The sequence below is a fragment of the Peromyscus californicus genome, unplaced genomic scaffold (genome assembly GCF_007827085.1).
Source record: "Peromyscus californicus insignis strain IS unplaced genomic scaffold, ASM782708v3 Scaffold_5__1_contigs__length_169319896, whole genome shotgun sequence".
Classification (NCBI taxonomy): Eukaryota; Metazoa; Chordata; class Mammalia; order Rodentia; family Cricetidae; genus Peromyscus; species Peromyscus californicus.
In genome coordinates, this window is record NW_026294573.1 from 99347820 (window position 1) to 99363324 (window position 15505).

Below are 15505 nucleotides of genomic sequence, written 5' to 3' on the forward strand. Positions count from 1 at the left end.
GGGGGCTGACTCAGTGGCCCAGGCTCTGTCCTTGAGCTGCCATGGAGGCTGGCTGGCAATTCACATTAACCCATGCACGTAGCTCTAAGTTGGTGAGGGGTCCCAAACAGTAACCAATTGACTGAACCTTGAGCAGTCAGAGTACATGCAGAAAGGGAGCTACTGCAAGGACTATGTCTTTTGTTCATGGCCCTCCCAGAAACTGCTTGCTCAAGTCTTGGGAGACTGAAATTGAGGCCTGATCTCTGAGAGAAGACTGAGCAGCCTGTTATGGCGTCTGCTTGGTCCTTTCACACACATACATGAACACACACATATGCACACACACACACAAATTTTCTAAAGGATTAGTGCTCTTCAACCACAGCTGAGTGGATCAGTTACCTAAAGGAACCTACTACTGAGTGTCCAGCATCTGCAATGTGGCCTAACACAATAAGTTAAGGCAGACTAATCAGGTTTTCTCTCTCGGGAATTGAGAAATGCCAAATGGGATGTCTAGAGATAAATAAAAACATAATAAGAGAAAACCATAAAACAGAAGAAAATGTTGAGGACCCACCACCAGGTCTACAAGTTATGAGGAAGGAGAAGCACAAGGCCTTGCTTGCTCAACACTGAATGAATAAAAAAGAAATCCATTAGACAGTATCCTCAGTGGCTTCAGCTCTCAACTTGATACAATCCAGAATTGTCGGAGAGAGTCTCTGTCAAAAGATTGCCTAGACTAGGCTGGTCAGTGGGCTTGCTGTGGCAGACGGTCTTGATTGTTGACTATTAGAGGAGGGCCCAGTCTACTGTGAGTAGCATATAAGAAAACTCTCAGATATGGCTGAGAATGAGCCAGTGAATGAACCTGAGAGTGAGCCAGCGATCAGCAGTCCTCCATGGTTCTTGCCTGCAGGCTCCTGCCTCTGACTTCCTTCAATAATGGACTATGACCTTAAGGATAAGCCAGATAAATCCTTCCTCCCCAAACTGCTTTGGTCAGTGTTTTATCACAGCATCAGAAAGCACACCAGAACAGACATCTTGGTGGTTTATTTTTAGCATCTTCAAAACATGATGACTCATACTGAGTCATTGTCCTTAACACTCCTGAATCTTCCCACCTGTCTTTTACACAAGCATTTTTCTTGCATCCCGTGTGTTCTGTTTGGGATATAGTTTGGCTCCGATACAACCATGGTTTGACTCAGAGTCACTTTCCTCTCTCGGGAAGAGTCTACTGATAAGTTATCCAGGGCTGGCAGGATAGCTCTGCTTCGTAGAGCCCTCAGGGACTCAATCTCTTCCAACTCACTTCTCTAAGGTCTGTAGGAGACACTTTCATCTCCATGGCCTAAGGGGGCATTCACAACCCCAATGGAAGGATGGCTAGAAGGATGGAGAAGAAAAGGCACAAAGCACCAATTGTCGCTTAAGAAAGGTTTGTAGAATTTGATAAAGTCTTATCAATAATTCATGAGCGGAAATTATGTGAAAGATCTAAGTCCTTCTAGAACAGCACAAGAAACAGACGCAACACCAGGAAAAGAGCAAGAAGAGCCACGAACAGAGCTGATGAAACAGAAGTGAGAGCCTGAAGCCAGAGCTGGTACAGAAACTGGCAGAATCTGTAGCTATCTTGAGGAGGTCTTTGGACCTTCCTATTTGTGGAACAGAGTTTAAAATAATCTCTTCTAGATCCCAGGGAGAAAAGGCCTTAGCTAACATATGGGTTACAATACAAATCAGACAGATTCCGCCAATACCAGTCTTTCATTTATTTATAAACCATCCAAAGATACTGCCTATCATGAGAGTGTCCTTGACTCTCCTCCAAGTTGATATTTCCTCACACAGAGCCATCTCTGGGCCAGGCAACAGTTGTGCTGTCTCAAATGCCATCTAGAAGATGCCATGGCATGTGAATATAGTAAAGACATTTCTAGTCTTCAAGATGACAGAAACTTCACCCTCTTGGTAATGGGGAGTAGAAAAAAATGGGAAATGGGGGACTGGTTAGTTGTTTCTGAAAGGTAAGGGGCTAGCATTGTTTTGAGCAGATTAAGTTTATTCTTCAAAAAGAATAGATATGAGACACCATAAGATTTATTTTGTAACCACTAGTTAATAACTTTAAGAGAGTGTGTGATAAAGTGTTGGGGAAGATGTAACCTAGTAGGTTCCCCTCCCCCAAAAGTTGCTGACCCCATTGGTCTGGGGTGAGGGTCAAAAAGTTACATTTCTAGAATTATCTCAGAGGAGGCAGATGCTGCTGGAGTGTGAATTGTACTTTAAAAACCTGGAAGAATTCCCATCTGTGCCCATGAAGAGATGTATATAAAAAAGCCGCTCACAACATGAGTTTAGAGAGAGAGCCTGAAAACAATGCATTGGCTGAAGCAAAATGAATAGAGAAATTATAGCATATCAAGAGAGGTACTAAGTTGTTTTTCTTTATAACTGTGGCTGCCAACAGCTGTCGTAATCAGATTGTAACTCTGCTGCTGTCAGCAGCAGTTAGGCTGCAAGGGCCGCAGCCTGAGGGGATTCTGTTCCCTCAGGCACCCACTCTTTCAAAGCTACTAAGAGAACTTATCTAAATCTCTATCCCTCTAAAGAACTCACCACTCAAAGGTTGAGTTGGAATTTTGTTCACTCAGAGAGGCTGAATAACAAGTAGCTCACCTTCTCCTTTTGCTGGAGTCTTCCAAAAGACCCAACCATCCTTCCGTTTAGTCCCCACTTCAGAACCCTGGTTATAAGTGGTTCCTCCCTATCACTTCTTGTCAGCTACTTGCTGACTCAGCCTCCTGCTCACAGGTTAATTTTATTTAATCAAACAAATGTAACACATTTTTGCATTGTTAACACAAGCAGTAGGAAAAATGCAAAACACTTTAAAATAATGCTCCACAACACTAAGGAATAGTCAAAATTAACCAAAAAGAGCTCTATAAACCATAGACATATCTCTAATATAGTTTTGACCCAAGGAAAATCTAATTTATGAATACTAATTATACACCCATGATATTAAAGTCAGACATTGCTTAGGAATATATGTCATAGCCAATGGTAATCCAATATTCAGAATATGAGGGAAGAAGGGAAATTTAACTGGACACTGGGGAATTCTAGATGTCCTCATGTTGGCAATTAAATTCAGAGATGTTTGTTATATTATTTTTTTGATTGTATAAGATATTTTAGTTATTTTTGGCTTTTAACTAGATTTAATTTTGTATATGTTAAATATTTCACTTATAAATCAGTTATGCATTTCCAATTATTATATTATTTTAATCTACCACAGAATCTTGGCAACATGAGAACCAAAAATATAAATGTAAGGGTAACTATCCTTTTAAAATAAGAAAGACCGGGCTGGCAAAATGGCTGAGTGGGTAGAGGAACTTGCTGCCAAGTCTGATGACCTGGACTAATATAGTGGAAGGAGAGAAGTGACTCCTGAAAATTGTCCCTTGGCCTACATGTGAGTTTCATAGCATTCATGCTCCCTATAAGTAAAGTACAAAAAAATTTAAAATAAAAACATTAAAAATCAATACGTGATTAAGATCATAAAAACTGTAGAGGTCTGGTGTGATGACTTGGCTACTAAAATGCTTGCTGTGCATATAGATCCCTGCATAGCACCCATGTAAAAATTCAGGACCATGTAACCTCAATGCTTGTGTGTGTGGGTAGGTAAATAGAGTCAGGAAGATTCCCTGGGTCTTGCCAGCCATTCAGTCTAGATAAATTGGTGATAGAGTAGATAAAGGATTCAGTGAGAAATTGTCTCAATAAATAAATAAATAAATAAATAAATAAATAAATAAATAAATAAATAAAGCAAGACAGAAGAAGACACTCAACATCGAGTTCTGGCTTCTGTATGCCAGTGCACAGGTAAACACAAACACACACACACACACACACACACACACACACACACACACAAATCATCATCTCCCCACAAATAATAAAAATGAAAACCTAATAAATAAATGTGTATTGATAAGGGAACATGAAAGCAGACATATTAGGAAGATATACATGTGTATATATACTCTCATATATGAGCACCCTCTTGTATACTTAGACAGGCATGAATTATTTAATGATAGGAATATTAGTCAGGATTCTCTAGAGCAGCAGTTCTCAACCTATGGCTCACAACCCCTTTGGGGGATGGCATATCAGATATCCTGCATATCAGACATTTACATTATGATTCATAACTATAGCAAAATTACAGTTATAAAGTAACAATGAAATAATTTTATGGTTGGGAGTCACCACAACATGAAGACTGTATTAAAGAGTCACAGCGTTAGGAAGTTTGAGAACTACTGCTTTAGAGTAACAGAACATACAGAATGAATCTCTGTCTCATATATATATATGAGACTTACAGGCTGTGGTCCAGCTAATCCAGCAATAGCTGGCTATGTAGATGTAACTATCTTATTAAATAAGAAACACAGAGCCAAATGCAGAGTTAAAAGCCCAAGAGGTCAGAGCAATAGCTAAGAGCTGAGACTTAAAACTGCCTTCTTACCCTTCGCTGCCGCTGCCGTCCTTCCCCTGAGAAAGAGACCTACTTCCTGTGTATCTGTCTTTTTATTGACTTTCTGTTCTGCCTTCTCATTGGTTGTAAACCCAACCACATGACCTCCTCATCACTGCCTGTCTATACAAACCTCCAGGTCTTCTATGGTTGGTATTGAGATTAAAGGTATGTGTCTCAATGCTGGTGGTATCCTTGAACACACAGAGTTCTGCCTGTCATGTGATCGGGATTAAGGGCGTGTGCTACCACTGCCAGACTTCTGCTATGGCTTGCTATTAGCTCTGACCCCCAGGCAACTTTATTTATTAACATAGAAATAAAATCACATTTCAGCACAAATAAAATATCACCATATGGTTATGAATGGAAAGTCCAAGAATCCAGTAGTTGCTCAGTCCACAAGGCTGAATGTCTCAGCTGGTCTTCAGTATACACTGGAATACAGAAGTAGAATATAATGCCAGTGAAGGAATGCACTTACTAGACAAGGCAAGAACAAGCAGGCAAAGAATAAAAGCTTCCTTCTTCCATGTCCTTTATATAGGCTTCCAGCAGGTGTGGCCCAGATTAAAGGTGTGTCTTCCCACCTCAAAGATCTGATTGTTCCTCTTTAAATGATTTAATTAAGCAACAACAACAACAAAACAAAAAAAAATCCCTCACAGGTGTGCCTAGCCATTTTGGGGGCTTTTAGTTAATTCTAGAGTAGTCAAGTTGACAACCAAAATAGCCATCAAAAATAAGTTCTGAGAATGGTCTGTAGGTAATGTGTCAAGTATGCAAACGTGTGTGTGTGTGTGTGTGTGTGTGTGTGTGTGTGTGTATGTGTGTGTGTGTGTGTTCACAGATGGTGTGGGTCAGTCACAATACATGGCCTCTGATACAAACAGTAGGCACAGTAAACATGAGATTTACAAAGTCACTGCTGGAACAACACTGTACACTCTAGCACAATAATTTCCTTACTTTTTAAATTTATTCTCTGAAAATTTCATACATGTATACAGTGTATATTTCTTTTTCCTCAGACAGAGTCTCATTATTTAGTCCTGGCTGGTCTGGATCTCCCAGATATCCACCTGTGTCTGCCTTTCAAATGCTAGGACCAAAGGTATGAGCCACCAGGGTTTTTAATGCAGTCTATATACCTACTTATGTCTGACTGTTGTCTACATTCTTCCTTTCTTTCTTTCAAATTTATGGCCTCTTTTTTCATTAAGTGCTGTTGCACACACACACACACACACACACACACACACACACACACACACACACACATATACATACATAGCCCTAAACACATAGATACAACCTGCTCAGTCTATATAAATGTTACTTGCATATATGTTTCCAGGGATGACCATTTGTTATGAGATAACTAGTTGAGATACTCTTCCCTAAGGAAGACCTCTCTCTCTCTCTCTCTCTCTCTCTCTCTCTCTCTCAGAATTCCTTAATTCCCTATAGTTCTTTGCACAGGGTTGAGGACTTTCCCATCCACTTTGGTGTATCTGTTGTCCTTGTTCAGCTCATGTTGGTGCAATTTTATGGGTGTAGTTTCTGACACTCCTGGGAGACACAATCTGATAGCAAACTCCCCGATCCTCTGGTTCTTACAACTGTTACGTTCACAATGACTCCTGAGCTTTAGGTGTAGGAGTTGTATTGTAGATGTATCCATTGGGGCAGGGCTCCATAACTCTGCATTTTGGTTGGTTGTGCTTTTCTATATTGGTCTCCACTTGCCACAAAGAGATGTTTCCTTGATGAGGGATGAGGATCACACTTACCTGTGGGTATAAGGACAATTATTTAGAACGTGGTTAGATTGATGCTGGTTTAGTAGAGTGGCATTTGTAAGTTCTCCTCCAAGACTGATGACTTCACAGCCCCAGGTGGTTGGCTAGGTTTCCAGTGCCCTGCATGATTTCCCTCTTGTTGAGCAGGTTTTAAGTCCAATTGAAGAGCTATTGGTAACCACCAAGGTACACATTTCGCGACCATGCTGGTTGTGGTTCATAGGCATCAGATCTGGGAAGAACTGTTGGTTGCTTCCCCCTTCTGGAAGCTTGAGTGGCACCTTCTGGTACAATGAAAGCTAGTCCTCAGGGAGAAGGCTTTCAGGTCAGTTCCAGCTCAGGGGCCTCTGGGCCCTGTGTCTGAAGTGCAGGATGTCTTCGGCAATAGGGACTTAACAATGTATCTTGATCATATCTGCCCCTCATTACCCCCTTCCAACTCCCCCCAGGAATCTGTATCATGTCTTTCTCTCTCTCAGCTTCATGTCCTTTTATATATATATAATGTTTTACTTATTTATTTTAACCTACTAAGTCCAGTTCTTGCCGCTTATATCCCACAGGCGTGGTATCATCCACTGGGGCTTGGAAAGCCTACTGGTAGCCACATGCCTAAAGAAAAGTGACTCTCCCTCCTCCAGCAGCCATCAACTGTCTATAGTTCTTCAGATAGGGGTGGGGTCTCAGGAGTGCAAGTTTTAAGTCCTCTGAACTTTAGGAGGCAATAGTGATATGTGGATTCTGCTCTGAGGAGAGAGAATACTGGTGTTTCGAAAGAAGCACCTGAAGGGAGTCCAAGAAGCCAGCACCTGGTCCTTACACAGTCCAGCGTGCCTGAGGTTAGCGGGGGATGGGGCTTGAGAACTGTGGGGGCAGCATGGCCAGTGCCGTAGAGAAGTCAGCAGTTTGAGGCAGGAAGGACAAATGTTTACTGGAGTATGGCTGTGGCACTGGGGTGGAGTTACTACCCTTTGCTCATGAGCAGGGAACTGAGGTTATGTGGCTTCAGTTCTATGCAGGAGCAGGTAGTTAGTGAGTGAATTCCAGAAGGCAATGAGGGGCGGCAGGGAGGTGCCGGCCTGTATTCAAATCCCACAGGCTGTCTGTGGGATCTTGGGTTATAGCTTTAACCTCTCCCAGCCTCCCTCCTCCTTTTTAGACCAAGGAAAACCACACTGAGAAATGCTAAGCATTAGGTGGCACCATGGGTAAACAGGCTCACTAGAATCTCTGGTGTAAAGAGTAGGAGCTTAATCAATGTTAGATCTCTCTTTTCTTCCCCCCAAATCACACACCTCTGGAGGTGTGAGGGGTGGGCTCATCACAGCCGGTGACAGAAGGGACTGATGACCCCCCGACTCTAATGGAACCATGGAATGGTCCTGATATAGAGATGGGAGCAATAAATAAGGCTGGGAGGGTGTCACACAGCTACATCGGTCATGGTATCCCCATCAGTGTCACAGAAAAACTTGGGGACAATGCTGAGGACGGTTCTGGGAAACATTTCCTGAAGAATTCTATCTTAGGGTTTTTCTTGCTGTGAAGAGACACCATGACCATGACAACTCATAAATGAAAACCTTTAACTGGGGTGGCTCACTTACAGTTTCAGAGGTTCAGTCCATTATTGTCATGAAGGGGAGCATGGCAGCATGCAGCAGACATGGTGCTGGAGAAGTAGCCGAGAGTCCTGCATCTTGCAGGCAACAGGAAACAGACAGAGACACTGGGTGGTATCCTGAGCATAGGAAACCTCAAAACTCACCCCCACAGTGACACCCTTCCTCCAACAAGGCCATACCCACTCCAACAAAGCCACACCTCCTAATAGTCCCAATCCCTGTGAGATTATGGGGGTCAAATTACATTCAAACTACCACAAATTCTGTCCACTCTGTGGAGTTGTTGGGGGTGGCCCAAAACAGCTTGACCACACAACTGCCATGACAGGCTTAGAGGCCCAGACACAGCTTCTTTAACAGGCTTACTGGCAGGTAACAGCCACATCCAGAAAAAGCCATGAGTTGACCCCACTCAGGGAGGGCCTGCATCTAAGGGGAAATACCTGTCATTCCAAATATTCCTTTTACCCCTAGACAAATGTCAGCCAATCAGGGTCCTGAACCCTGGAAATCCCCTCACACCAACCTCTGCTATGATAAGAAACAAAAACAAAACAAAACAAAAAACCACTCTGCCTGGGCGTGGGGCTCTCTGCTCTACTCACTGTGTCAGACAGAGAGTCCAAGCTCCAAGCTTCAAATAAAGCTTGAAAATAAAGGCTCTTTGCTTTTACATATGGGATTCGGTTTCCACGGTGGTCTTCATGCAAACTCATCCTTTAATACCTGGGAATTTTTCAATTGGCTGAGATCTTTCAAAGACAAATATCTGGGCCAGTACTGAAAGCCTCTTAGATTTCGTTTTTTTCAGTTGTTAGTCTAGCTCTAGAACAAAGGCTTATAAATATCCATGATTGGGGAGAAAATTTCAGATCTTTCTTGAAAGAAGGAACTAGTGGAGGACTCCCTGAAATCAGCAGCTAAGGCAAAACACAAAACCCCAAGTCACCAAACCAAAACAATAACAAAATGCACATATAATCAAGACTGTCCTTGAAAAGCATTTAAATCCTACTTAGGCCCAGAGGCCAACAGTTAGCCAGAGAAGGGAAAGCAGGGTGTTAGGACATTGGAACACCTTTTTGTTATTCCCCTGTTATTCACCACAGCCAGAAGGTGAGTATAGTCCAAGTATGCACTGACAGAGGAGTGGATAAGCAAAATGTGGACTACATTACAACAGAGTATTTAGCTTTAGAAAAGAAATAAATTGTGGCGCGGGCTGCAGAATGTTAAGTGAAATCAGCCAGACAGAGGGGGCAAATCCTGTGGTCAATTGACAGAGGCAGAAATGGTTCTCAGGGGCTCTGAGTGGAAAATGGGGAACTGCTGTTTAATGGGTGTAGTTTCAGCATTGCTGAAATTTCACAGATGGGGAAATTCTGGCAACTGCTTGCTCAGTGTAAATGTATGTACCACTATCGAACTGTGCAGTTACAATGGTGCTACTTCCTATGTAATGTTTGTCTCACGCAATGGAAAAAGCCAACAACTAACTTTCTGTGTACATCCCTGTACATGTGTAAATTTCGCCTACAGGCAAATCTGATTCATTTATCCCTGGTCTCCTGTCCCTTCCTATTCAAACCAGGCCTTTGTCCCTATGGTCTCCAGAAAAGGGCTTCATTAATTATTATTATTATTGGTTTTGCTTTGGGCTTACCATTGATTTTAATTCATATACGGGTAGAGATCTGCTATATCTCTCCTTCGTTTCTTACTCAGCATATTTTATAGTTGAGCTAATGAACCTGCTGTTGACAAGTAGGGAGAATGGCCTGACGCCTAAGCTTCACACTGGATTTAGTTGTCACAGAAAACGCCTAATGTGCGGACTGCTGAATTTCCTTAGAACAACCAGAGTATTTCTACTTTCAAAGTATCAGTTCACAAAGACTGAGACTCTCTGAGGTTTGGGGATGAGTTTGCAGGCTTCAGAAAGAAGGAGCTTTGGTCCAGGCAGCAGCGATGAAATAAATCAGGAGGAGGGGGTGGGGGCGGAGCAGAGCACACTGCTCAGTCTTGGAAGACTACAGCCTCAATTCTATAATTTTGAGTTCACAAATAATATCATCTTGATGCAAAAATGATTCCTCCTTGCCTCTAAAAAGACTACTAGGCAACAAATGGTTAGTTCCATCCACATTATCTGCAGTTGGAAAAAAAATGTAGTTTCACACAGTGTGTGTGTGTGTGTGTGTGTGTGTGTGTGTGTGTGTGTGTGTGTGTGTGTGTGTGTGGTGTGTGTCCTAGGTGCACCAGCATGCCTTGCCCCCAGGAAAGAGTCAATAAATGGTTATTGAATTTAGAGCATCCTTCTTCCCAATCGCTGAGGTTTAATCTATTCCCAATTCAGAATATCTATTAACTTTGCAGCATCACTCAGCCTTTAAAAAAATCCATTTGTGGATGCGTTTAAAGACTTCACAGTAAATATTACTATACCGATTAAGAGAAAGCTGTTAAAGGAAGCATGCCCATTCAACACACCGGTAGCCATTGGTAAAATGTAATTTAATTTAATTATTTAAATTTACATTGTTAATGTACAAGAGCATTTCCTTCAAACCACAGGTTAACACACACTAAAAAGCAATGCTGTTAGAGGAGAAGGGCTTGGGAAACTCAGCCATCTGAAACAAAAGCAAGGCACTCTCCAATAACAGCGGGTAGATTCTGGGTTTCCAGCTGAGGGTGGCTTTGCACTGAGAGAGCACTCCCTCCAGGGGAGGAATCACCTGCATTAATGCTTGTCCTCCTCAGAGCTAGTGTGCCATCCACTCTGCGTACACTCGTGTGTCAACATTCAAAAATAAAAAATTGAACGGCTTGATGACTTGAGAAGCTCTCATAGTTGTGATAACTATGGAAGACAGAAGAGCACTGGCTGTTTAGGTCTTTTCTTTTAGCACTAGTGTCTGGCCCTGGAACTAAAACAGTGCCATTATTTCTTCAAACCAGCAGATACGCCGCCTAGACGGTCCTTTCCCTTCAATCAGATGGGCTGACCAAAAGGAACAGCATTTCCCTAGAGCACTGTGCTGCTGTTCTGCTTCTCAGACAGGACCAAAACAAGGATTAACTTTCGAATATTCAAGGTGCACAAGAAGGTTATGTACGCTCAGTACTTCTAATTTATTCAAATTCGATTTGAATTTGGTCTGAAGCGATCTGGTGTGAAATGTTAGCTTTCCTGATATTTAATAATGTTTATTATGTTTGCAAATAAGCTCAACAAATTAATGCCAAAGTACTACTTTATTCAAGGCTGTCTGCAGGTAAAATGTTAATACGAGTGACTCTGTTTAAAAGTCTATTTTCCTAGAGATGCAGCGAGTTGTAGGGAAGGACCGAGCAAAGGTGAATTAAGTCCTAGTCTCAATTCTGCTGTAGCAGTCTGCCCTGCGATGGGCCCCACTTTTCTCTGTTGTGAATTTCAGGAGATCTGACCAGATGATGAGCCAGGCCCCTTCCAAGTCTGAAGTTCAAAATCCTAACATTCCAGGCCCTGTCATCTTGAAAGAAAAGTAATATCTTTCATAAAATCTCACACAAACAAAATACACGGTCAAATATCCGAATGATTTGGAAAAAAAAAAAAAAGAGGAAAGGATATGATTTGTTATCTGGGTTACACTTTGCAGCAATTAGGCAATTCATTTGGTATTTGTTTGATTGTATAATTTAATGACGATATAAACAGCATAGTTTTGTTAATTTTTTTAAAAGACTAAAGCAAAAATGATTTAAAGCTAACAAAAGCTACTGTGACATCAGTTTGACATTCAAAGTTTGATTCTTAGCAAAACGGCCAAAGGTATCTTGACTTGATACAGAGTATATAATATAAAGACTTTTAGACCTAAAAATCTTCAAACATTATTTGAATTTAGCAAAACATAAGCAAAATTTTCATATCAAAGTGCTAAACAGTGCTGCCTTAAAGGTCACTGCAAATGAAGGGTAAAATAATGGCGTGGGAAGTGACATTTATTGTACAAATGGTTAATAAAAAGACACATTATAAATATATATGTAACCTGCTATGTTTATAGATATATATATGCTTATTTAATTTCTAATTGGTGTATCCAAGTCACCACGAACACCTCATTTGATTATTCTGTAACTCAGCCTCCAGGAGCTGGTGGTCTTGCAATAAATACAGGCAAAGCTATTACAATATAACGTGCATACAAATGTTCATACAAATAAGGACACTATGCAACAAATTATTTCGTAACAATATGGCATCAACAGTAGAAACATATAAAAGGGGCGCAAACACGGAATGTTGAACCGCAACCCACTAATCTTTTCTAGTACTCACGTTAATACTATGGTTTTTTTTTTTTTTTTTTTAAAAAAAGATGATTTGCTTGCTTTCCAAAATTGTCTCTTTAACCAATAACAAAAATTAAATTTTATATATATATATATATAAATCCTTTTCACCTCTGGTGCTTACCCTGTATGACCCAGTTCCTACTTATTTGCATGTTCTCCTTGAGGGGAAGCAAATACTTGACTGATTCTCCCAACACTTCTTGGGCTTCTGAATGGATGAACCAGACGTTGCTACGACCTTAGTAGGTTTAGAGAACTCTGTCCAGGTTGATAGGATACAATGAATGCAGTCGTATGCAATCCATTTTATAACCTGATCCCCTTTAGGACAGCTGGATAGTCATCAGGGGTCAGATTCCATCAAGAATGGCCTGAAAGTCTTAGATGGGCCACACCTCTGAAGGGTTCTACAGGGCAGGTGGATCAAGCCTTTGCTAGGAAAATGAGCGTGCCATTTGCTAACATGACTGCCTCCTTATTTTCATATGAAATAAGGGAGAGTTCACAAACAAGACTTAGTAAGACAGCACTTGAAAAATTGCACTTGTATATGGAAGCAAACAGCCATTATCATTTTGCTAAGTCTGATTTGTAGATAAATTTCCGTCTTTTGCCATTTGTTTTTGTTTTTTTTTAAAATAATAAAGAAATGAAGGAAAGGGAATTTTCTGCCTTGCTTGCATGACGTATGTACCCTTGATACAGGAAGTATATCGTAAAGGGATCAGTCTTAAGACACAGTCTACCCTGGTGAACAGCCCTTGGCTGTTCTTGTTTTTAAACACAAAGCAACCATAACTGTATTCCCCAGAAAGAGTTTTTAAACAGTTATATTATCCTTTCCCCCTCTGCTGGGATAGCATCATCCAAAAGTGCTTCGTCAGCAATTTCTTAGAAAAGCCTCATCAACTCTACCCCCCCTCCCACCCCACCCACCAAAGCCTAAATAGAAAACACAACCCCAACACAATACTCTGCAAGGTTTCTGGCTTTTGATCGTAAGGAAAGGTGCCAGGAAAAAAACAAAAAAAACAAAAAAGAAAAAGTCTTTGCCTTCTATGGGAGCTGCTTTTCCCCTGAAGGAAGGACGGAGGGGCGGGTGTTCAGAACCATCCTTTTGCTAGCTTAATGATCAGATGCCAGCAGAGCAAGGGGTTCCCTGCTCAGAAAGGCAGGGTGTCCAGGAAGAGCTTGTCGATGATAGAAGGTGGGGCCACCAAGTCCTCCAGCTTCAGGTAGAAGATGCGCTGCAGGCCCTGGGTGCAGATCTTCCTCAGTTCCACCAGTGCACGAAGGACCTTGGGCTCGGTGGGCTCGAGGGCCTGCCCCTTCCTCTGGTGGTCCTTTAAGCTGCTTGTGATCTTGTTGCATAGCTCCTCCACTCTCTTTGGTTCTTTTAACCCATGTCGCTCTGCAGAAGGACAGAGGAGGGTAAGTTTGGGGGCGCAGGTCAAAAGGCACTAGAAGTCCTATTCAAGCTCTTTCTCCTTTTCTGCCAGATGGGTTGGGCATTTTACAACTAGAGTGCCCTTTGTGGACTGGGTGTTAGCTCAGCTAGTGGCTCTGTCAGGACCTGCTTTCGATTCCCTAGAACTGCCAGGTGTGGTGGCACACGCGTATCACCCCAGCACTGGGGAGGCAGAAATGGGCAGATCCCTGAGGCTTGCTGCCCAGCCAGCCTTGCCTACTTGGCTTGGTTAGGCAGGTGCAAACCTCCCACTAAACACATCGCCCCTGTGCTTCAAGCTCAGAGGAAACACTGAAAGTGAGCTTTGAGGAGTCCTGCTTGCAGTGGGGTTGGGCAGAAAGGTTTAGTTGTTCTCCCCAAAGCACAGAACCAGGTCGCAAATTTGGCAGGAAGACTCAAGAGGTATAAAATGTTCCCAGCCTCTGACCAAGCTACCCTATTCTTGGGAATTTATCCAAAGAAGAAAGCCAACTGAAAACAACAGCCTTGTATGTATGGAAATATTTGGGGCAGCATTTATCTATTTCTCACTCCACACCCAAGAACCCAAATGAAGGAAACTCTGGGAGAGATACAGAGTTGGAGAAGAGGGGAACTGTTGAGTAAATAATGCCATGGCCATAAGATCCTAAAACAATCAGGGATAAGTCTGAAGATTATTAAACAAGATGGAAAAATATAAGTAACATTAAATGAAGAAGAGAATATGGAAGAGTACCAAGACTGTGATCGCATCTATGTAAACATAAAACTAAAAATCTGGGGTTGAGGAGACTGGCTGAGCAGGCGAGGGCATTTGGTGCCAACCCTGATGATCTGAGGTTAGTCTAGGGTCTCCACACGGTAGGAGAGAAATGACTCCTCCATGTTGTCTTCTTGACCTCCACAAATGCACTGTGGAATGTACATGCATTCACACACACACAAAATACATATGTGTAAAATTTTTTTCATCAAAGGATGAAAAGAAACAAAGTGTGAAAATAGTCATGAGAAAACTGGATGGCTCTTTTACCTTTCTTTTAAATTTCTAGGGTAGTGCTATTTGGAGAATACTGTTAAATAGAACAAGGTAGGAGATAGTCCTTCATGAAGCCCTGTCATATGTATAACACGGTCAAGCACTAACTTGCTGATATTAAATTCTATTAGCACCGAGACACATTAAATCTGATTTACAAGCCCAGGAGAGGAGGCATCTCTCACAATCAAATGCCGGTCCATTAACAGAGGCTTTCCTATCCTTCCAGGGCCTCCTGTCTCACAGAGCATCCAAGATCCCACACTCATTATCAGGATGAAGAAACTGAGCAATTTGTCGGGTGTGATGCGGGAGGGGGGCCGATTGATTGTGGGACCTTAGAGCCAGACTTTCTCATGGCCAAACTCACAGACAGGAGCATGGAGTTTTCTCTGCTCTCCAGCCAGTCGCCTTGCTCAATAACTATGGCAACCATTATTTATTCAGCGAATTGAAGTGGAGATCGATACCTCCTGCCAGCTGGATCAACCAGGCCTGGAATTCCTTGAGGAATTCATAGACACTCCTGTTAGGAGCCAAAGGCACCTCACTCCTTCTTTGTTACTGTGGCCACTCACAAGGTCTGGGGCTTCTTTAGTTTTCCATAGGAGCGAAGATAAAAATTCAGTCTCTGTGTATACTCCTGCCAGCAAGGTTTTCAGATCACCAGGGAGTCACCAA

General features: G+C 42.1%; 1 protein-coding gene across 2 annotated transcripts in view; it reads right to left on the reverse strand.

Annotated features, from left to right (window-relative positions):
* Positions 1-10483: 10483 nt before the first annotated feature.
* Nr4a3 (nuclear receptor subfamily 4 group A member 3) overlaps positions 10484-15505 on the reverse strand; it is a 40254-nt gene continuing 35232 nt past the window's right edge. For both annotated transcript variants that reach the window (XM_052717029.1, XM_052717028.1), the window contains exon 8: positions 10484-13746. In XM_052717029.1, the coding sequence (XP_052572989.1) occupies positions 13499-13746 (248 nt within the window). In that variant the 3' untranslated portion in view covers positions 10484-13498. The remainder of the gene's footprint in view (positions 13747-15505) is intronic.